The sequence below is a fragment of the Thalassophryne amazonica genome, chromosome 18 (genome assembly GCF_902500255.1).
Source record: "Thalassophryne amazonica chromosome 18, fThaAma1.1, whole genome shotgun sequence".
NCBI classification, from domain to species: domain Eukaryota; kingdom Metazoa; phylum Chordata; class Actinopteri; order Batrachoidiformes; family Batrachoididae; genus Thalassophryne; species Thalassophryne amazonica.
Genome location: NC_047120.1, coordinates 44,792,766 through 44,816,564, shown reverse-complemented (window position 1 = coordinate 44,816,564; position 23,799 = coordinate 44,792,766). Strand labels below are relative to the sequence as shown.

The following is a 23,799-nucleotide window of genomic DNA, read 5'->3' as shown; positions in this document are numbered from 1 at the left end:
CACCAACAACCACCCAACATTTACAATCACTTAAATACTCTTTCTACCACATTCTGATGCTCGGTTTGAACTTCAGCAAGTCATCTTCACCACGTCTAGATGCCTAAATGCATTGAGTTTCTGATTAGCTATTTGTGTTAACAAGCAATTTAATTTTACCTTTATTTAACCACATTAGTCCCATTGAGGTTGAGATCTCTTTTGCAAGGGAGATCTGGACAATTATAAAGTTTCCAGTTCACCTAACGTACATGTATTTAAATGTGGGAGGAAACCGGAGCTCCCGTAGGAAACCCACGCAAACATGGGGAGAACAATGCAAACTCCACACAGAAAGGCCACAGGTGGGAATCGAACCCATGACCTTCTTGCTGTGAGGCAACAGTGCCAACCACTAAGTCACCGTGCTGAACAGGTGCACCTAATAAAGTGGTTGGTGAGTGTAAGTTGATCCTTGAATCTGTAGCTGTGAAGGTGTATTGTCCTGTAGCTTCTTGGGTTTTGGGTTCGTATCTCCTTACACAGCTGCTTCTTCTGCACCTTTTTCTTTCTATGTGTAGGGGTCTTCTAAAGTGAGGCCAAAAAACACTGGGACCACTGTATTATGCCTGAAGGAGAGGGTGTAGTGAAGCAGTACTCAGCTTTTTTCCTCTGAATACGGCTGTGACTGAAGCAGCAGCCCATGAGGACTCATACTGACCGAAGAACAAACTGAAGGAAACACGCACAAAGCACAAAATCAACACCAGTAAGTATGTGTCTTCACACCTACAGTTCATATGCCTTACTTTTCAGATCAGTGAGCATCTCTCCCAGCATCCTCAGCTCTTTGCTCTTCTGCTCCACGTCCTGCTCCGTCACCAGACCGTGGTTGATGGACGAGTTCCTCTGCAGTTCCTCCACTGACTTCTCAAGGTCACTGCAACACACAGACACAGATTGAAATGATTTGATCTTAAATTTGCTAAATAATAGTCGGATTCATCACAGTGCTCCAACATGTGACTGTGAGGCAAATGCAACCATTGAGAAACTCTGAGTTTTGGAGTCATTCAATTCAATTTAATTCCATTTATTTACTATGTAGTGCCAGATCACAACAACGTCGCCTCAAGATGTTTCACATAGGTAAGATCTAATCTTGTCAACCCCTTAAACGAGCATATACATGACAGCGGTATGGAAAAACTCCCTCTGGGGTTTTTGAGGAAGAAACCTCAAGCAGACCAGACTTAGAGGGGTGACCCACTGCTTACCCAATCTACTAATAAAAGGGAACACTGGTCTATGAATTTTAAGAAGTTGTCTGCTTCAGAAATATAATGTGCTATTTACGATGGATTTTGGCACGCTGAATTCATATATGACAATAAAACGGACTGGTTGGCTACTGTTTCTAAGATATTTAAGTTTTTACATTTTAAGTCTACATAATTATATTGTGTTGATAGTAGAGTTTTCATGATAAATCGTACACATAGGTCTTTTCATGTTTCTTTGACTGTTCATATAATAATATTTCAACTGTTTTTGTAACACATTAAAAATCATCAAAAGGTAACCCTTAGTAGCATAGTAGTAACATATCTTAAAACTAGAGCCAATCAACCATTTCAAACATCATTTTCATTCTCAGAGGCCCAAAATTATTAAATTTTGACTACATTTATTTCAGAAGCATTTTGACTGTAGACCAGTGGAATTTGTTCAAATAAAATAAAATAAATACAATGCAGAAAAGAGAACATAAAAAACAAAAACAAAAAAGATTCCAAAACAGATTCATTCTTTAAAAAAAAAAAGAAAAAAAGTGCTGTTCCATTGCAGTGTCCATCAGACCAGACACCGCCAGATTGTCCAGTGGTCCAATAGATGTTAACAGAAACATCTACTGAATTTCATGTGAATTCAGATCATGATGTTCAAGTAATTTATATATTTTATTTTAAACCCAAATTTATTATTATTATATTTTTGTTGAAACTGGAGAAATGTAATGTTTTTTAGACATTATGTTTCTTAGCAGATCAAAAGGATTGACATCATCCAACATAGGTCAGTTTTATAATTAGTGGATCTTAACTAGTTTATGTGTGAGTGTGTTTGGTGGGGGAGGGACATGCAAACATTTAAAAAGCTAGTGTTTTGGGGAATACATGAAATCTCCCATGGTCTGCTTCAAATCTATTGGTGGGTCTAAGGGTGGTCTTGGATTCTGACTGGCCACCTCACATAGGGTTCCAGTATTGTAAACTGTCCAGTGGTGGGAACAGCTAACCAAAAAGTTAGCTTTGATAATCGCTAATCAGCTAACTGAAAAGTTAACTTTTATAATGCTAAACCGATAAACCACTAAAAACTTTAGCGGAAGCTACAGCTAACTGATAACTTTCAGTACTGTCTCCAGTACACTCAGTTATTGACAGGCTGGTTTTGAGTTTAAATATCACCAATGATTCTGATTAGACTCAAAGACGATCACAAACCCAACACAACCAATGAGCCAGAGCTTCAGTCTTTGTGCGCCCTGATCACTGCTGTAAGGAAGTGTCATTTCCATTCACGGGATACAGCGGTTCAGCCGTGAGCCCGAAGTCCTCAAAAGAAAAACAGGTTTGACTTATGGTTTTGATTTATAAACCAAATTAATCCGGATAGTTTAACTACATTAATGTCAAGTCTGTCATTTATACAAAGTGAAAATATAACACATATCTTTTAGTTTTAAAATAATGCACTAATTCTGAACTTTTGAACATTAACACACACAGATGTCAAACTGCATAGTCACCAATATGTCTTCATGTCAAAACTGAAGAATATATGAGACTTATTTTGGTGAAGCATAAGTTCCAGTTTAGAATGCTATTCATGTTAGAGTCCTTGTGTGATACAAAATCAATTACACACACACAAAGCCCAACAAATCTGACTGGTAACACATCTTAAAACATAACCACCCTCGCTTTGCAAACAGCAAATATTTGAATTAACTTGTTTTTTGGTCTTATATAATATCAAATCAAATCAAATCAATTTTATTTATATAACGCCAAATCACAACAGTTACCCCAAGGTGCTTTATATTGAAAGGAAAAAGCCATACAATAATTACAGAAAAACCCCAACGGTCAAAACGACCCCGTCTGAGCAAGCACTTGGCGACAGTGGGACGGACATGGGAAGAATATATGAATGAAGTTTGACTTGATGCACAATAACTGTTGTGAACTCACTGCAGCTGTTGGATTAGCAGTTCCTCCTGGTTGAGGTACTTGAGTCTCTCCTCCTCCACTAGGAGGCGCTGTCTCTGGAGCGGGTCCTCCTGGGTGCGCATGGCATCCAACATCATGAGACTGAGCTCAGATTCCGTCTGCCTCAACAGAGACAGCACTGAGTCCTGGTTCTCCAGCTGGAAGAGGACATCACACGGTTAACTTTACCAAAGATATAACCAAAGAATGTCTTGTATGACTGAAACCATTTCTTGGTGGTGTATTGGAGAAGGCTACAGGAAGGTTCCTTTCAAAAATGGCTGTCATCCATTAAACAATTAGGCCGTCACAGGCACCATCTTGATTTTAATATCTGCACAATAACTAAAGAACGCTTTGTCTGATTGAAACCATTTCTTTGTGGTGTATTGGGGGAAGCTACAGTCAGGTTTCTATCAAAAATGACTGTTGTCCTTTACCCAATTTCACCACCACAGGCAGTATCTTTATTTTCATTTTTGCACAATAACTAAAGAACACTTAATCTGATTGAAGCCATTTTTTGGTGGTGTACAGGGGGAGGCTACAGGAAGGTTCCTATCAAAAATGGCCATCGTCCATTACGCAATATGGCTGCCACAGGTACCTTCTTGATTTTCATTTTCGTGCAATAACTAAAGAATGCCTTGTCTGATTGAAACCATTTATTGGTGGTGTATTAGGGAAGAGTGGAGTAAGGTTCCATTCAAAAAAGCCATCGTCCATTATCCAATATGGCCACTAAAGACACCATCTTAATTTTAATTTTCACACAATAACTAAAGAACACCTCATCTGATTGAAGCCATTTCTTGGTGGGATATAGAGGGAGGCAACAGGAAGGTTCCTATCAAAAAATGGCTGTTGTCCATTGCCCAATATGGCTGCCAGAGGTACCTTCTTGATTTTCATTTTCGCACAATAACTAAAGAATGCCTTGTCTGATTGAAACTATTTCTTGGTAGCATATTAGGGAAGACTAGAGTAAGGTTCCAATCAAAAATGGCCATCGTCCACTATCCAATAAGGTTTGACTGAAACCATTTCTTGGTGATGTATTGGGAGAGGGAAGAGTAAGGGTCCTTTCAAAAATGGCCATTGTCCACTATCCAATATGGCCACTACGGACACCATTTTTATTTTCATTCCTGCATTACAGGTAAAGAACACTTCATCTGATTGAAACCATTTCTTTGTGGTGTATTGGGGGAGGCTTAGGAAGTATAATTTTGAAAAAGGGGGTTAATACACCATATATCAGTTCTACAGTGGCAATCTTTTTGCATACAAATAGACTATGTGCAGATAATACATATTCTATACTATACACATCTTTAAACCACCAGTCTTTTGCTACAGAAATAATTTCCAAACTTCATTATCACCTTGACTATGACACCTTACGCCAAATTAAAATATGAGCAGGGACATATGCCACGCTTTGAGTTGCTTTTGTTTTAGCTTCGAGCATACATTTAGAAACTGTTGATACCCAACACAGATATGTACCTGCATGTTGCGCAGTTGAGACAGTTGTTTGCGCAGCGCATTGGTGTTCTGCTGCAGACCTTGAAGGTGGAGTTGCATCTGCAGGCGGGACACTGTCACCGGCTGGTTGACCGCGGAGGACGGCGGCGGCATCAGGGCCAATGGAGCTGATGGCGTCAAAGCTGTCCATCAAAATAGCCCATTTACACTCAACAAACATTCCTCACGGCTGCATTTCAGGTTCAGTTAAAGCAACATTGAAACAAAAGGCAACAAAAGGAATATTGTTGCAAAAACAAAACTTTTTATGGTGGCAAAAGGGGGGGAAATCATGTCAGCGTGGCAGGAACATGACATGGAATGGGTGGGCAATCACGAGGAACCAAATGCTGCAAGGTTCATCCCTCATGATCTCAAATATCCATCCAGCTGAAATCTATTTGACAGACTAGAAACAGAATCCTGGTTCCTCAAGGTGATTAGTGACCTTAACAATTCAGAACGACCTCCAGTACTGTTGGTTAAAAGTGGAGACTCCAGTCTGAGTCAGTGATACATGCATGAATGTCCATCACATATCCTGTGAGATGACAATCGATGGTGGGATCTGACAGCAATTAGTGAGTTAATTAACACACATCATGCAGAAAAGACAAAAGGACAGTAGGTGCAGTGGATGTAGAAGGTCTACACGCTCTTGGGTTTTTATTGATTTTTTTATTATTATTTCATCAAACTGTTTTTAAATCAAATTTCTTTATATATTAATTTTTATAGTGAAGAAAAATCTCCACACTTGCGATATAATTAAAATATATTTAACTCAAAATAATGATTTGCCCAAGTATAATTTTTGCAACCAGTTGGATTCAAATTATTCAGAGGTTGGAGACAACAACAATTCCAAGTCACTGAATATGTCCTGTAGTTTATTCAAATCAACAATTAAGAAATACAAACAGCATATACTGTATGGGAAAGTAGTGAGGAGAGCCACCAAGACACCATAACAATGGTGAAAGAGTTATAAGATTCAGTGGCTATGACCAAAAAAAAAAAAAAAAAAAATGGTAATGGACTGCATTTATATAGCGCTTTTCCATCTGCATTAGACGCTCAAAGCGCTTTACAATTATGCCTCACATTCACCCCAATGTCAGGGTGCTGCCATACAAGGCGCTCACCACACACAGGGAGCAATAGGGGATTAAAGACTTTGCCCAAGGGCCCTTAGTGATTTTCCAGTCAGGCGGGGATTTGAACCCAGGATCTTCTGGTCTCAAGCCCAACACCAAAAATAAGCATCATTTTTGTCTGGTGCTTCAAAAGTTGCAGCTTCATGGCGGAGTGAAAAAGAGAAGGTCTTTGCTATACAGTTAGTGGTCCCTCACTAATATCATTCATGCTCAGTTGAGGTTTGTGTGTGTTTTGATGGGCTGATCTGGACATATTTAGACTGTATATTGTAAAATCTGACAGGTTTGTCCAACTCAAAAACTTTGAGGCAATACCAAAAGAGTAAGCTCAAAATATTTCAAGCATCAGTAATTATTTAATTTCAGTAAAGAAACTTGGTAATTAGTATTGGGAAAAGCAAAGATGATTTTTTTTAATGTAAGTTAAACTTTCAAAAACTTATTCATTTGAGTTGAAAATCCAAAAATAAGAAGTAAGTAGATATAACTAAATGGGGGTGCAATGTTTTAGAGTGAGTGCCAGTTTATTACTAATCAATTTACATCAAGCCTAAGAGACATTCAGGAACTCAGAAATCCTGACTTTTCAAAAGATAGCTGGCTGTAAAAGTCATCATTTAGATGTGTTCTATTATGGGGTGCACACACTTTGCAATGCATTCATTTGAATTTCATATTTTTATTAAACTTAGATGAATGCAGAGACCAGTTTTGACCATGAGATTAAAATGATATGAGATCTTTCTCGTAATTAAGAGATCAGCGGTCCAATTTTTTTTATCCAGTGAATGAAATACAAGGTCTGTGAGAAAGTAACGGACCTTATTATTTTTTCAAAAACTATATGGATTTGAATCACGTGTGATTACATCAGACATGCTTGAACCCTCGTGGGCATGCAAGAGTTTTTTCACGCCTGTCAGTTTCGTCATTCGCCTGTGGGCAGTCTTTGAGTGAGGAGTCGCCCACCCTCTCGTCGATTTTTTCATGTTTAGGAATGGCTCAGAGACTGCTGCTTTGTTTGATAAAAAATTTTTTTCAAAACCTGTAAGGCACAACTGAGTGGACACCATTCGATAAATTCAGGTGGTTTTCGGTGAAAATTTTAACGGCTGATGAGAGATTTTGGAGTTTTACTGTCGCCGTAAGGACGGCCCACGGCACCTGACGGCGATCTGCGCTCCGAGGCGTCGTCGTCTCGCTGTTTCAAGCTGAAAACTTCCTAATTTCAGGCTCTGTGGACCCAAGACGTCGTGAGATAACAGAGAACTTTCAGAAGAATTCGGAATCAGGAGTTTATCCAGACATTCCACTGTTAAAGGAGATTTTGTAATGAAAGAACGTGCAGGCAGATTCGCATGTCGGGCCGGACCCGACTGCGGGGGGGTCGCCACAGGAAAAACACCTCCGCTGGAAACCTTAACAGACAAGTTGGAACATGCCCAAGCTGTTTAAACAATTTCTCAGATACTCACTTGTTGAAAGCCATCAAAAGCCGCCTGAATTTTACAAATGGTTTTCAACACGGAGGTGTTTTTCATGTCGCGGCGCAGACGGATTTGCCACGTCGTCACAGATCCAACTCGGCAAATTCGTCCGCACGTTCTTTCATTACAAAATCTCCTTTAACAGTGGAATGTCCGGGGTAAACTTCTGATGCCGGCTTCTTCTGAAACTTCTCTGTTCTCTGACGATGTCCTGGGTGAACAGAGCATTAAATTAGGATGTTTTCAGCTCGAAACAGCCAGACGGACGCCACCTCCAACTGCGCCGCGCCGATCCGCTTTGTGGGCTGTGCTGAAAGCGAAAGAAACTTCACAATCTCTCATCAGCCGTTAAACTTACATCGAAAGCCAGCTGAATTTCTCGAATAGTGTCCACACGGATATCCCTCACCAGTCCTGAAAAATTTGATAAAGCAACGCGCGCCGTCTCCCTGCAGCTTCTCAGACAAAGAGATTCCGACGGGAGGGGGAGTTCACACCTCACTCAAAGCCTGCCCACAGGCGAATGACGTCACCAACAGGCATGACAAAACTCATGCATGCGCACGAGGGTTCAAGCTTGTCTGACGTAAAAACATATGAATCAAATCCATTTATTTTTTGAAAAAAATAAAAAGGACCGCTTTTTTTATCACAGACCTCGTACACTTCCGTAGTATGGCAAGTCCTGTTTTTTCCTTTAATTTGATGTTATAAAAATAAAAATATGTAAAAGCTCAAGGCCGTGTAGATGTTCTTTATCAACTGTAGGCGATGACCAATAACATATTTAACGTTTGCTGAATTACATTTCACGGCCATGTCCCAGATTATAAGCAGGTGTGCACATAACTGGTACTCATGGTGCGTGCTCCATAAGAGGAAAGCAATGACAGATTGTAGGACAAGGGATTCCCTCTGCTGTGCATCAATGATGTTTAACACAAACAAGCACAATGAGTACCAGTTATGTGCACCCCTGATTATAAGACCAAAAAGCCGGAGGAGTCTGAAGTATGGACGCACATCACCAAAACACGCAAGCAGACCAATACGTGTTTGCCCAAAGTGAGACGTCCAACACGTGACCGCCTCAACAGAAAATCAGAAGTCTGTTTTTAACTTCGGCCAAGAAATCTGAAGTAATGGAGCGTATCTAATCATAGTTAATTAAACCCTGCATGGGAAGAGTCAAGTACAGTGAGACAGCAGCTGTTTCCAAATGTCTTTATACCACCTGACCGCTCGAAAGGACAAAAGTAACTCCAGCCACAGAATCAGACAGCAAACAGCAGAAACATATGTTTTCTTCAGGCTAAATCCTAACATGCTGAGTAGGGTTGGACAGCTCCATCAACTGTCACCAGTGCCTTGACTGACACGTTAATACTGTCCCTGTTATAACAGGATTTCCCCTGAGATCAACTTGGGAACTGGGTATTCATGAATATTTCAGCAAGAAAGTGCAAAAATGAGGGATAGCGGAGAAATGGCTGAAATCCACTGAGGCTGCAGCAGTCCAAGTCGATCTGGAAGTGGTACGGTGCTCAACTTTGTTTCCAATTTTCTCACTGAACACAGAAAAAAAGTGAATCCAAGATACTCAAATCACAAGCCGAGCACAGGCTGGGCTGGGCTGAGGCAAAGAGTCCAAACAGGCTCCGATGCTTCCAAACAAAAGGACTTTTCTAGACTTTTGCCAGTTGGTGAGGGAGAGCTGCTTGGGAAAATCAGCCAAGGTGCTTCGTAAAGTTTTAATAGTGAATAAGTAGAAATTCATTGATTATCTAATCAATGTTTTAAAAACGGTGAGATGTTACTTTAGGCATCGTGATATGCCAATTAATTAGACAATAAAGTCAAGTCTTGGAGGACATCCTGGTGCCACGTGTCATAGTGTCCACCAAACCATAGAATCTTGCCAGGTCCTGGATGGCAATCACCCAGGCAGAAACCAATCCAAAGTAACTGTAGATCTACCACAGCCAGGACAAACGTGGGCGTCCTCTTGTCCTTCTCCAGCTGCTTATATCTTCATCACTGCACCACCTATTTGCCGTAATGACACTTTACTTTGTCTTTTACGTTTTGCAGATGAGCACAAATAGAAATAATCAGTGTGACATCCGTTTGACCTTCTCCAGCTGCTCCACACTGAGGCGCCCGCATGCTGTGTCACGCACACAGAAATGCACCAAATGGCCAAAGTGATGAAGCTGAGGTTCTGTAAACCACTCGTTCGGTAAAAAAATCAATCCTGTCGTATCCAAGTCTCACAACCAGTAAGACAGGAAACAACAAGACCTTCAAGGTCCTTCATTCCTCACCGAACACCTTTGTGACCTCATGACTCCAGAAGTTCTTTCCAGGCATCCCTTGAAGACAACGGTAACGTCTGATGGCCAAGTCTAGGAAATCACCTGGCTTTTATTCTTGATCCAGAACAACCTTGAGTTTCCACACTCTACCTCACTATACCTATACCTCACTTAGCTTCTCAAGTGCTCCAATCAAAGTATCAATGGATTCCACAAAGATCACAGCATCATCTGCAAAGAACAAATGCATCTTCGACATCACCCAACCCTGATGCCAGGATGTTCTTCTGGTGGATGATATCAACTTTCCAGACATTTAGCGCGCGTGGAAACCAAACAGGCACAAAGCTATTCCCAATAAAAGATATCACAAGTATCAAAAATATCTTCTTCTAATCCGTCATTTCACTTGAGAGCAATACGTTCAAGTACAATCAGATAACATGGGAACATTCAAATCACCAAATCTGTACCACTTCAACTCTGCGCTGAACGTCGCCTCAAAGGGAATCAGGGTGCGCTCATCCATCACACAAAGCAGTTTCATCCTCACTTGTACCACTGAAGCGGTTTCATGTTTCGCACAGCAAACAGAGCTTCTGAAGGCGCCAACAAATTCTTCTGCCCTTATCTCTCCATCGCACCTCGCTGGACGCTTCTCAAAGACAGAATGATGCTTTTATTTAACACAAAATTCAATGCAACTCCAAAGACTGAGAACAAGGGGACAACGAAGGACGCCTGCAAGGAGAGAGGCATGTCCTTCACGGTGACACAGACACACAGAGGGGTGGACACGGGAACAGGTACCACACACTTTGGGAACACATAGCTACCTTTCTTTTTTTTAGATCGTCCAGCTAAAATGAGAAGCATGAGCAGCGGTTATACACAGCAGCAAAAGCCGACACACGTAAAGAAGCTTGTCAGCCGTTACAGTCGCAAATAAGTCACTTTTTAAGAAATTATGCAGGAAAAAAAAAATGAAATAGCAGCAGCTCTATGAGAAGAAGAGCCCATTTATGTGGCTATCAAACAGGCAGCAGTGGGAAGCAGTGACAGGCAGCGATAGGAAGCAGTTTGTCTTCTTTTTTGTGGGAGTGAGCACTTACTGTCAGTTCCTGAGCAGTCACTGGCTGACTCAATCTTCTCCCTAAAAGAGGCAGGTGTTAAAGTACTTATAGCCAGAACGCACTCTGCTTAGCTACTGAGAAGCTACTGATATGTGGTGTGAAAAGATATAGAAGTGTTTGCTAGTGGTTCCAAAATTGGCAGGGGCATTAAAATGAGGATAAATAAACATTAAGCCGGGAAAGACAGTGAATGTGGAAAACCATGTGTTTGGTCGCGTTGAATGTTTGTTTGTTTTTAGCAGCAATATAGAAAATCTAATAAACTGTTTGATTTTAATTAATATTGGTGGAGGGGTGGGGTATGGGCCAAGAAAGAACCCATTAGGTTTTAGGTTGAATCCAGGTAAAGAAACTGATTCTGACTTTGATCCAAAAGACTGGTCTTTGCTCATCATTCATTTTATCCTGATTACAGGGTCAATGCCATCAGGATCTACTGTAAGTTCACCAATGAGGATGGAAGGTAAGGATCGAAGATGACTGATCACCATCAAAAGTCAGCTATCAATTTTCAGGTTAGACATTAGCATCAAAGATCAGATTCAAAGCTGGGTGATGAAGATTAATTAGCAATCAGCATGAATGGCAAGCAATCAGGATCAAAGGTCGTGATGAAAATAAATAAAACATATGTGATCAACATCAAAGGTAGTCATGTTTCAAAAGATAGTAATCGGCATCAAAGTTTAGCAATTAAAATCAAAGCTTAGTGACCATGCTAAAACGTCACCAATTAAAATGAATAGTAGTGTAAGGGTGGGGCATGAACCAAGGAAGAACCCATGAAGTTTTGGGTTGAATTCAGGTCAAAAAAGGCATCCTGAGTTTGATCTGTATGACTGGTCTTTGATCCTAACTCATTTTTATCCCATTTACAGGGGCAAAGTCACACACCAGGATCTAAGTTCAGCAATGAAGATCAAAGGTAAGGAACATGATCAAAGATGATTCACACCATAAAAGGTCAGTAATCAATTTCAAAGGTTAGACATTAGGATCAAATATCAGGTTCAGAGGTGAGAAATTAGGATCAAAGCTGAGTGATGAGGATTAATCAGCAATCAGAATCAATTGTCAGCAATCAGGAACAAAGGTCATGATAAAACATGAGTGATTAACATTAAAGGCAGTAAAGCTTAAAAGGACAGGATCAAAGTTCAGCTATCTGGCTCAGGGACCATGCTCAAAGATCACCAATCAAAATTAATACACAGCAGGAAAGACTCAATGGTCAGGATAAAAAATGACTGATCAGGTTTAAAGACAAGCCATCATAATCAAATGGAAGGAACGCAAATAAATGATCAAAATCAAAGTATAGCAACCAAGATCAAAGTTCTAACAGAATTAACAGACAGGATCAAAGATGAATGATGAGAATCAAAGGACAAGATGACAGATGAGGTAAACAGGATCAAAGATTAGCATTCAGATCAAAGCTCTGTGATCAGGATAAAGAGCGGTGATTAGGGAGGAAGATGAGGATTAGGATTACGAAGTTGAGTGATCATGAACCAACATCTGAATCACAGTTTAGCAATCAGAAAGAAAGGTGAGCAATCAGGATCAAGGGTAAACAATCAGGACCAAGGGTGAGCGATCGGGACCAAGGGTGAGTGATCAGGATCAAGGGTGAGCAATCAGGACCAGGGGTGAGCGATCAGCGTCCCATGATTGTTTATTCATAGGTGTACTTTGAATCAGATCTCAGTAATAATACAGATCTGATGGACAAAAAAACTGCATTTTTGTACACAGGTGGCCCACGAAGGTTTGAAATTTGTTGTGAAGCTTAAGTTATATTAAAGAGGACTGTGGTGATTGACAGTAATTATATTTGTTAAAATAAATATAAAACTGAGTTGTCCATTTGTTCAAAAAGAGGTTGTGCAAACAGAAAAAAATAGATTTTTTTTCTTGATAATAATGTGTCCATTACAGCAATTATACTGTAATCAAGTATAAATTAAAACCAATTTATTAACTTAACGTCAATTTACAAGTCGTGCAAGAGGGAAAAGCAGCAGTGTGCAAAAGGAGGCCATAATACTGTGCTTACGTTCATGAACTCCTACAAAATGCCAGAAAAAGAAAAAAGTTGAGTGCTTGCTTAGCCGCAGTTTAGATCATTACTCCATGTAGTGGGTCATATGTATGTGCAGTGTGTGTGTGTGTGTGTGTGTGTGTGTGTCCTACGGGCTCTCTGCCTCTGGCCCCCGGCTCAGAACCCTCTGCAGCAGCCCTGTCAGGCTGGCGATCTGCTTCTCCATGGCCTCCATACGCTCCCTGCACACACACACAACACACACATTTATAACACCACCATTTCCCCACATGTGCTGTGTTTCACACAAGCAGTGGGTTAGTATCTCAAGGTTTGGTTACAGAGATCACAGAGCATTTGGCGCTCATTTCAGTTTAATGTCAAATATTTTGTAATGGCTGTTTCAAAAGTGTAGTATAAATTAAATAATTATTACAATATTATGCAATACTGTACATAGTACATAGAGCACAGATGGCACATTTCACATGCAATGTCATCACAGCCATTAGTATCTTCAGGTTAACGTTGTTTTTTGAGTTAAAATTAAATTAAAGATTTGTGTCGTGAATGCGTCATAATTGAAGAGCCTTTATAAAATGATTTGAACTGTACAGCAGAAACCAAAAACAACTTGATTTTTGTTGCATCTCAGCCGGCAGTGATTTAAATGATCATATCCAGTATATTCCATTTGTGTTCAGCACCACGGACAGCGCACCCGACCGCTTTCTCTTCTGAGCTGCTTTGAAAAACGTTAAAAATGTTCCTAGAAATCTTTCCTAACACTTAAGATAATGTCTAAGTGCACTATGATTATGGGAACTGTGGTTTGAGAAGAACAGCAAACCTCACGAGTGTTTGTGAAGTCTGTCCTACCTGGTCTCTGTCTCGTTGCCCAACAGAGGTGAGCCGAAAGGTCCGACGTTCCCCCCGTCCCCTCCAGGACTGGCCATCAAACAGAGCTGCTCGGCGGTCAGCCCTAACCCTGAGCCCTGGCCGCGGGCTTTGGGACTGTCCCCAAACACAGCAGAAGTCACAGAGTCTCTTCTCAAATTCTGCTTCCCAGGTGACCCCCGACTGGGTAGAGTTCCCGGGTAGGCATCCCTCATGTCGGTTATCTTTTGCGGGGAAGAGGGCGGTGGCATCCGCAGCCCCATGGCCAACATAGAAGCAGCATAAGCATCGTTATAAAGTGGTCCTCCTGGCCTGTAGAGGGCACCACTTTCCATCAGCTCTCCCTGCAAAGCAGCTGCTGAATAGGAGGTGAGTGTTCGAACCGACCCAGCGCCTCCTCCCCCCTCCTCACGGCGAATCAAGGAGCTGTAGGGATCCGCTCTGGCTGGGATCGGGGAGTGAGGTCCTCCTGCCAGGCTCAGCCGACCCGTATCTGGCCCAGAGAATAAGGGTCTGCGTAGATCCCCCCTCCCCCGCGATCGTCCCCCCGCAGCAGCACCATGCTCCTGGATCCACCTATTTCGTCGTCTGGCTTCACATCTCTGCGTTCCAGGATGGCGCTGGAGGAGGCGCAAAGGCCGGTTGGGTGTGATGGGGGTGGTGAAGCTGCGGCTGGTGGTGCGGAGAGGAATGGTGGGACTGGGCGTGCAGGAGCGGCAGGGAATGGGTGTGGTGGGGCGGCCCGGCGTAGGAGGACGGCCTACTGGCGCTGTAGAGGAGGCGAGTGGCGGGACGGAGAGGAATGTGGAGGCGAGGCAGAGGAGACCGAATGCTGGGAAGACAACGGCGGGTTGCTGAGGCGGCGGTTCTGGTGGAGAGTCCTGAGGTGCGTACACCATCTCCCTCTATTTAGAAGAGAACAAAAAAGACAGATTTTAAATCCTTCTCAAAAACATTGTACAGCAATTCCTAACATCCTCTTTGAGATTAGCAGGAAAAACTCAAAAATCCTCCCGTAAGTGCGTTCTAAGTGCACTTGATACTTTATTGACAAATGAAACATGCAGGGATTATCTTTGGCATCTATCCCAAATGTCACACAGAAAGGAATACAAAGCAGAAGAGTGCAGCGAAAGTGAAAATCCCCCCGTCGGAGAGAACCAGCAGAATGTAACAGATACGGCAAAAGAACACAGAGGCGGACGACGCGGTAATAACCTGGTACACAAAACTATCTGATGGAGACAGTGCAAATAGAAAAGCCAATATTTCCACATAATAACTCTTAAGACCCTGACAACAACACCTTGTGGACAGACTAATGACTCCAGTGCCATCATCCTCCAGCTGGTATCTTAGCAACAGCATCTTCTTAAACCATTCTATACCATACTGAGGACAGACACTTCACTCCACCTCCGAGACCTGCTGAAGTCACACGTCGTCCATCATGGGTAAAACCTCAACAGATTCTTCTCTTTACCCTGCTGCTGCAGCTCGGACCCCCACCACCCCCAGCCCAATGTAGAACATCTGGCAGTCAATCTTATTCTAACCAAGCTCTTTCCTCCAGTTCAGGGTTGGCTGAACCCCAGTAATCTTGGTCATGCTATTGTAGGTTGCAATCTAAAATAACTTTAGCTCCGATGTTGACTCGGCTTCAATGAGATCATGCACACATGCCCAGGCCGGTCACCTTGGTAATCAAAGAAGCAGCCGGATGTTCTGCGCACACATAACGGTCAAGGCAGGTGCACAGGGTTGACAGTAAAACGTTGGGAAGATTTCAAAGTTTGGCACCGAAAGGTGACAACCCAACAGGAGACAGACAATAGCTGACCCTCAAAACAGAATTTTATATACTCGTATATAGCAGAAGTACGTAGGCCAATAAGTGAGTGGCAGCAGGACATATGGTTCTATTTTCATTTGTGATTAATAGATAGTATTAAAAGTCTGGTCTGTGCTCTGTGTTCTCAGGACGCAGGACTACTTTTTGTCCCTAAGGTTAAAGAAAGTCAGCAGGCCACAGAGCCTTCTCTTATCATGTGCCTGTCTTGTGGAATGATCTACCTGCAGAGGAAAAAGACAAATTCCATAGAGGCATTCAAGCCTAGATGCATCTATTCTCTTTTTTGCTGTGGTGGGCACAGCTAACCAAAATTTAGCTTTGATAACTGCTAATCTGCTAATTTACAAGTTAACTTTTATAACGCTAAACTGATAACCGCTAAAAAATTTAGTGGACATTACAGCTAATGGCTAACTTTGACTCGATACACTGTCAGCTACTGATAAGCCAGCTTCGAGTTTAAGCACCGCCGAGGCTTCTGAGGAAAATCAAAGGTGATCACAAACACAAAATAAACAATGAGCCAGAGCTTCTGTCTTTCTGCCCCCAGCCCACTGCTGTAAGGAAGTGGCATTTGCGAATGTAATGTAATGTGCGAATTCTGAAGGTTTGAGCATTAACCAACACATGTGCCAAAAGGCATTATGGGAAATGAGCCTCCTCTCAATCACTGGTTGGTTGGTTTATTTATTTGTAAAAACCAACACACAAGTTATTGTAACATGTGTGCTGGTTTTTACAAATAAATGTTTATTTGCAAATATGTGCTTTTCTTCATCTGTAAAAAAAGGCATTTGCAAAACTGAAAAGTCTGTGATGTGTGATTCAACACAATGAATAGTGACCAATAATCACACGTTGGTCACTATTCACACTCCCATCCAGTAGATGGCAGTGTTCTATGCAGTTTGGGGGGAGGTGATTGAGAGGAGATACTAAAGTAACTAATGTAACTGTGGCAACACTGGTGATGGACGATCACCCAAGTACACCCTCATACTAATATAAATGAAATTGGTCAACTGGTTCTTGAGATATCACGTTAAAAAGCAAAAAAATAACAGATGGAGAGGACGGACATGCTGATGTCCGTCTGCCATCTTTTTTATCTCCCCTGGTATTTCTACAGGGGAGATAAAAAAAAGCATGTAACCTGCTGATTTTTTCACTTTCAGAACACAGAGTAAAGTAGTATATTGCGTTCACAAATCACAGGATGGTACGGCTCAATGACATGTAACATATGAGGGTGGGTTAATGTTATATATTTATATGTCAACAACAAAACTTTGAAACCTGATCTCAAATTGTCCAGAAAGTCAATAAAGGGATGCTTATCTTGAGATGATATGCGTTACAATTTGGAGCCAAGCCAAAGTCAAAAAGAACCCCAGTATGCAGGCAGCAAGGACACAAAGGTGAGTTGCAAAAAAACATGGTGTTTTAATGATCCAGGTGTATATAGCAATCCAAACAAACAAGGTGCAGGGACGGGAATACAAAAAGAGTTCAAAACAAAATACTGGGCGGAGATCTAACAGGAGGTGCAAAAGAGAAGACAAAACTAATGACCGCTGAAGACACTCTGAGACAATGAACACGGGGTATTTACAAAAATAGCGACCACAGGTGAGACCAACAAGAACACATAACATCAAACAAACAGCAACCAGACAGGGGAAAGGTGCGGGGTAAAAGGAAACAAACTGATTAACAATAGGCGCATGGAATCACGGGGGGTGGAGGAACAACAGAGACATGTGAGAACTTAAAGGAACACAAGGTGAGAGAAAACTAAACAAGCATCTAAGGGTAAGTGGAAACACAACAAATGACAAAGATCACAAAACACAACAGAACAAAAATACAAATCCAGTTACAAGATAAAAAAAACAACGTGGAACTCAAAAGAGCAAAAAGTGTAACAGGGGAAACCAACATGAAGATAAACACAAAAGGAGGTAATCAAAGAGAACGGAACAACAACCAAAAACTAAATCAAGGAACATCAAAAGTGAAGAGAGTGTGACATGAAAAACCAAAGAACACATAATGACAACTGAGGAGGACAAAAACCAGGACAGAGGACGGATGACGAGGACCAAGACTAGGGACACTAGGACACAGACAGGGGACACACAACAAGGATGACCACACAGGCAGGGGAGTGAACACAACGGTTTATAAACACACACAATCCACAGGCGTACAGGGACCCACACGGATGACAGACAGCAGAGAACACACACACACACACACACACTGAAAACCAACTATAAACAACAAACAACAATAACATATAAACTACACAGAAACAGAAACAGAAAAAGACAGGACTGAAGACAAACCCAAAAACAAAATGCACAGACAGGGCAACCACACACACACACACACACACACACACACACACACACACACACACACACACACACACACACACACACACACACACACACACACACACACACACACCAGATGTGGTCAGTAATGTGGCTTTGCCAACTTTATATTGAACCATTTGAAGACTTTTGGTGACAGGGAAAAAAAAACAAAACATTATACAAATCAGTTCCGGAACAAGCAAACACAGGAACCAACGTCTCTCCATTTGCTCTGGACAAAATATGCAGAATCTTTGCAGTCTGACACAAATTAAAAAAGACATTCTTGGCACTTTGTCATATGCAGATCAAAGGTCAAATATCACAACAACATTTTTATTATTTTTTCGCTATCACACAAACATCAAGTGGTAAAAACACACCTGTGAACGTGAGTCTAAGTAGCTGCAGAAGACTATTTGCACTACATTTTTTCCCATATGAACACTGAGAATCTGCTTCTGTGATGTAATTAGCATAGCTTATGATTTATTTTATTCTATAAGTGCAGCACTGCCACATGACTCTGCTCCCATTTCCATAATCACAGTGCAATTAGACATTATCAAAATGCAAGGTCTTGCACAGAAATTGCCAACATTGCAAAACTGAATAACAGACTCTCATTTTTTACGGCAAAGGTTTATTTTTCTCCAGCTGGAACCAAAAGCGTAAAACATAAAGCATTAGGAACCACACTAATCCCTCGTGCCATGTTTGTCTTGCTAGCAGTTTATCAATTAATTAAGATGTCATAACTCACATAATATCATAAGTTTAATCCATGTAATAAAAGGCAAGTGGCCTCTGTGTGTTTGTGTATCCGAAGCATCAACTGAAATCCACAAAAAGCTGACTTTCGTCCTTTGGTGGACTTGTGTATTTTTTCATGAGGATTCAGGTCGTGAAAACAGTGAAGTGATCGGACCAATATTTTTTGAGAAATCAGTAATTTTTGAACACAAGACTGTTTATGTTGCACTTCCACAATAAGAGCCTGTATTTCAAAATAAAAGCCTGTGAGGTTGGTATGTTTACCACTGTGTTACATCACCTTTCCTTCTAACAACACTCAATAAGCGTTTGGGAACTGAGGACACTAATTGTTGAAGCTTTGTAGGTGGAATTCTTTCCCATTCTTGCTTGATGTACAACTTCAGTTGTTCAACAGTCCAGAGTCTCCGTTGTCGTATTTTGCGCTTCATAATGCGCCACACATTTTCAATGGGTGACAGGTCTGGACTGCAGGCAGGCCAGTCTAGTACCCGCACTCTTTTACTACGAAGCCACGCTGTTGTAACGTGCATAATGTGGCTTGGCATTGTCTTGCTGAAATAAGCAGGGATGTCCCTGAAAAAGACGTTGCTTAGATGGCAGCATGTGTCGCTCCAAAACCTGGATGTACCTTTCAGTATTGATGGTGCCATCACAGATGTGTAAGTTGCCCATGCCATGGGCACTAACACACCCCCATACCATCACAGATGCTGGCTTTTGAACTTTGTGCTGGTAACAATTGGGATGGTCTTTTTCCTCTTTTGTCCGTAGGACATGACGTCCATGATTTCCAAAAACAATTTTAAATGTGGACTCATCAGACCACAGCACACTTTCTCGCTTTGCGTCTGTCCATTTCAAATGAGCTCAGGCCCAGAGAATGCGGCAGTGTTTCTGGATGTTGTTGATGTATGGCTTTCGCTTTGCATGGTAGAGTTATAACTTGCACTTGTAGTGTAGCGACGAACTGTGTTAACTGACAATGGTTTTCTGAAGTGTTCCTGAGCCTATGCGGTAAGATCCTTTACACAATGATGTCAGTTTTTAATGCAGTGCCACCATTCAATGTTGGTTTTTGGCTTGCCGCTACGTATAGAAAGTTACAAGGAGTAGAAGTGGTGAAAGTAGATGAGTTTAAATATTTGGGGTCAACTGTTCAAAGTAATGGAGAGTGTGGTAGAGAGGTGAAGAAGAGAGTGCAGGCAGGGTGGAGTGGGTGGAGAAAGGTGGCAGGAGTGATTTGTGACCGAAGAATATCAGCAAGAGTGAAGGGGAAAGTTTACAAAACAGTAGTGAGACCAGCTATGTTGTATGGTTTAGAGACAGTGGCACTAACAAAAGACAGGAGGCAGAGCTGGAGTGGCAGAGCTGAAGATGTTGAGATTCTCTTTGGGAGTGACAAGAATGGACAAGATTAGGAATGAACATATCAGAGGGACAGCTCAGGTGGGACAGTTTGGAGACAAAGTCAGAGAGGCAAGATTGAGATGGTTTGGACATGTGCAGAGGAGGGACCCAGGGTATATAGGGAGAAGGATGCTGAGGATGGAGCCACCAGGCAGGAGGAGAAGAGGGAGACCAAAGAGGAGGTTCATGGATGTGCTGAGAGAGGACATGCAGGTGGTTGGTGTGACAGAGGAAGATACAGAGGACAGGGTGAGATGGAAACGATTGATCTGCTGTGGCGACCCCTAACGGGAACAGCCGAAAGACAAAGAAGAAGAAGAAGCTTACGTGTAGAAAGTTCTCTAGATTCTCTGAATCTTCTGATTATATTATGGACTGTAGATGATGGAATCCCTAAATTCCTTGCAATTGAACGTTGAGAAATATTGTTCTTAAACTGTTGGACTATTTGTTCACGCAGCTGTTCACAAAGTGGTGATCCTCACCCCATCTTTTCTTGTGAACGGCTGAGCCTTTTGGGGATGCTCCTTTTATACCCAATCAGGACACTCGCCTGTTTCCAATTAACCTGTTCCCCTGTGGAATGTTCCAAACAGGTGTTTTTTGAGCATTCAGCAACTTTCCCAGTCTTTTGTTGCCCCTGTCCCAGCTTTTTTGAAACGTGTTGCAGGCATCCATTTCAAAATGAGCAAATATTTGCACAAAAACAAAAAAGTCTATCAGTTTGAACATTAAATCTTGTCTTTGTGGTGTTTTCAATTGAATATAGGTTGAAGAGGATTTGCAAATCATTGTATTCTGTTTTTATTTACATTTGACACAACGTCCCAACTTCATTGGAATTGGGGTTCTAGTTAAAGTAGATGATGAAATCTTCTTACCGTTATTGTTTCTGTATGGCAACGTTGCTTTTCGTCCCACACATGGATGAGTCATCAGTGATGAAGGATGTTACGTGCAGCTCATCGGAGCTTTGGTTACTGAGCTGTTCAGATATCGTCAACTGTTCAGATATTGTTACTACGCAAATGATAAAAACCATCAAGAGAACAAGCAAAACGAAATACGAATGAACTGAGGTTGTCTTCGGGATTCATTCACATTTTTCAACAGTTTGAAAATTCTGGCGAAATGCCTTCTACGGGAACGAAGCTGGACGACGGTTAAACGATGCCTCCAAAAGTCAACGTAAGTCCAGATTTCTTGTTTCGTTTGGGCTTCGGTGTCCTTCGTTAGTGCCATGTGACCGGGGCTCTACATCCTAGACAGCAGATTCAAATCTGGACATTTTCTGTTTGTGTGACCCCAGACACAGAATGAACACATTCACACTCTGGACAAAACAACAGAATTGTGTCTCAACAGTGTCTCACACAGACCAAAAAAGAAAAAAAAAGAAATCTAAAAAAAGATCTATGTGAACAGTGTCACAGTGCACGTATAAAACTTCAGTTATTTCTTTACATGGAATATTGTGCTGGTTAAGCAGCTTCAGAAAATCTTATTGGTGACAACAATTCATTGTAGAAAACTAAACACAACTGAAAACAGATTAAATTTTCAATAAAAACTTTCATAAAAACCAACAAATCTTTCTATGTCAATACTTAAAAAATATAGCATAACTGTAAACAGATTTCCCCCAAAAGTCAGCTGTTCTCCGTATATAGTACAAATGAGTTCATCTAGAACCCGTGCTTCCCACGGGTCAATGTCCTAGTATGAAGTAATGCTGCAGCCACCTGTGTGCTCACCACTTGTGCTGTCTGCCTCTGGGACTCAGTTCTCAGCTCAACTCTCTCACAGTCTATCGTGATGGTATGTTGCAGTCTATCAGCACCCAGTGAAGTCAGCATTGGTAACGCGAAAGCCTGGCACGGTTCCCAGAAGAGTGGTGCCAGTGTCAGATCACTCACTCGTAACCTCTTGTTTAATGTGAAGTGTGCCAAACTTATGCTTGTGCACATTCCGTAATGCAAACACAGAGTATCAGCATGACGTGGGAGATGGATACTGGTGTGGGTGTAACACAATTTAATTCATCAAATCTACCACAGCAAGAAAGAGAAACCTAAACTCTTGACTCATGAACCAAATATAGAGAAGATGTCAATAGAGTAGGCAGTGTTTACCCTACAGCATTATATGTCTGGCGGCCCACCAGGCCAATGAGAAGCCCCGCCAGGCCAGAAATATTATGTTAAAAACATGTCAAGTACTGCCAAACATCCATTAATTTGGATGTCAATCATCATTTCATCCTATCCATAGTGCTCACACAACCTTCTGTGAAGTACCTGTTAATTTTAGTTATTTGATAGCATGCTAATCTTGTTATTATTATTATTATTATTATTTATTATTACTATTATTATTATACAAACCTACAGCATTATAGAAGTATTATGTTAAAAATATTATGTTAAAAACTGGTGGCCATAACAGGTGCAATAATCATGCTGTGTAATCAGCATCTTGATATGCCACAGCTATGAGGTGGGATGGATTATCTCAGCAAAGGAGAGTGCTCACTAACACGGATTTAGACAGATTTGTGATATTACCGAGAAATAGGTCTTTTGTGTATATAACATGCTTTAGATCAGGGTGGGCAATCATGTGCCATGAAGGGCCAAGACACTGCAGGTTTTCCTTTCTACCAATCTCCTCAGCAGGTGATTTCATTAATGATCAGGTGTCTCAGCAGGTGATTTCAATGACGACCAGGTGTTTATGTTCAGAGGAGAAGCTCATCAGCAACCCACCTGCTGAGGTGACTGGTTGCAAGGAAAACCTGCAGTGTCTCGGCCCTCGATGCCCACCCCTGCTTTAGATCTTTGAGAAATCTTTGAAAGATGGGAGCAAAAACAAAATGTTGCATTTATATTTTTGTTCAGTGTATATCAAAGGATAGGATGTCTATAATCAACATATATCAAGGACTTGCACCAACTGTCATGACGTTGATTTCAGAATGCAGGCACCCACTCATGAAACTGGCAGTGTCTGGGTTTGTTTATCAACGGCCATAACTCTGGTAAAATTGGCCCAACTTGAACAACATGATAAGATGCGTATTACCAGCCTACAACAAGTACTTGTACAAAGTTTCACAAAATTCCTCCTAAAATGTGAGAGGAGTTGATTTCAGAATGCAGGCACCAACTTACAAAATTAATGGAGTCTAGATTTGTTAGTCAACGGCCATAACTCTGGTCAAAAGAGCCAAATTCAAACAATATGATAATATGCATATTACCAACCTACAACAAGGACTTGCACAAAGTTTCACGAAATTCCTCCTAAAAATGTGGGAGGAGTTAATTTCAGAATGCAGGCACCAACTCATGAAACTGATGGAGTCTAGATTTGTTAGTCAACAGCCATAACTCTGGTCAAAAGAGCCCAATTCAAACGATATGATAATATGCATATTACCAACCTACAACAAGGACTTGTACCAAGTTTCACGAAATTCCTCCTAAAAATGCAGTGTTGCATAAAGTAACGGAAAATCACACTTAAGTAAAAGTACAGATAGCCATTAAAAAATGACTTTGGTAGTAGT

General features: G+C 41.4%; 1 protein-coding gene and 1 long non-coding RNA gene across 2 annotated transcripts in view; one reads left to right on the top strand and one right to left on the bottom strand.

Moving 5' to 3' along the window:
- Positions 1–23,799, bottom strand: part of zgc:114120 (uncharacterized protein LOC619267 homolog) — a 238,363-nt gene that overhangs the window by 17,642 nt on the left and 196,922 nt on the right. The window contains 7 exon segments of the mRNA XM_034193528.1: positions 789–919; positions 3,237–3,412; positions 4,764–4,924; positions 10,577–10,600; positions 10,853–10,893; positions 13,070–13,159; positions 13,797–14,221. Coding sequence (XP_034049419.1) covers positions 789–919; positions 3,237–3,412; positions 4,764–4,924; positions 10,577–10,600; positions 10,853–10,893; positions 13,070–13,159; positions 13,797–14,221 — 1,048 coding nt within the window.
- Positions 1,345–23,338, top strand: LOC117530650. The gene is made up of 3 exons (XR_004566411.1): positions 1,345–1,705; positions 6,536–6,541; positions 23,327–23,338. It is a non-coding gene; the product is annotated as an uncharacterized LOC117530650 (long non-coding RNA).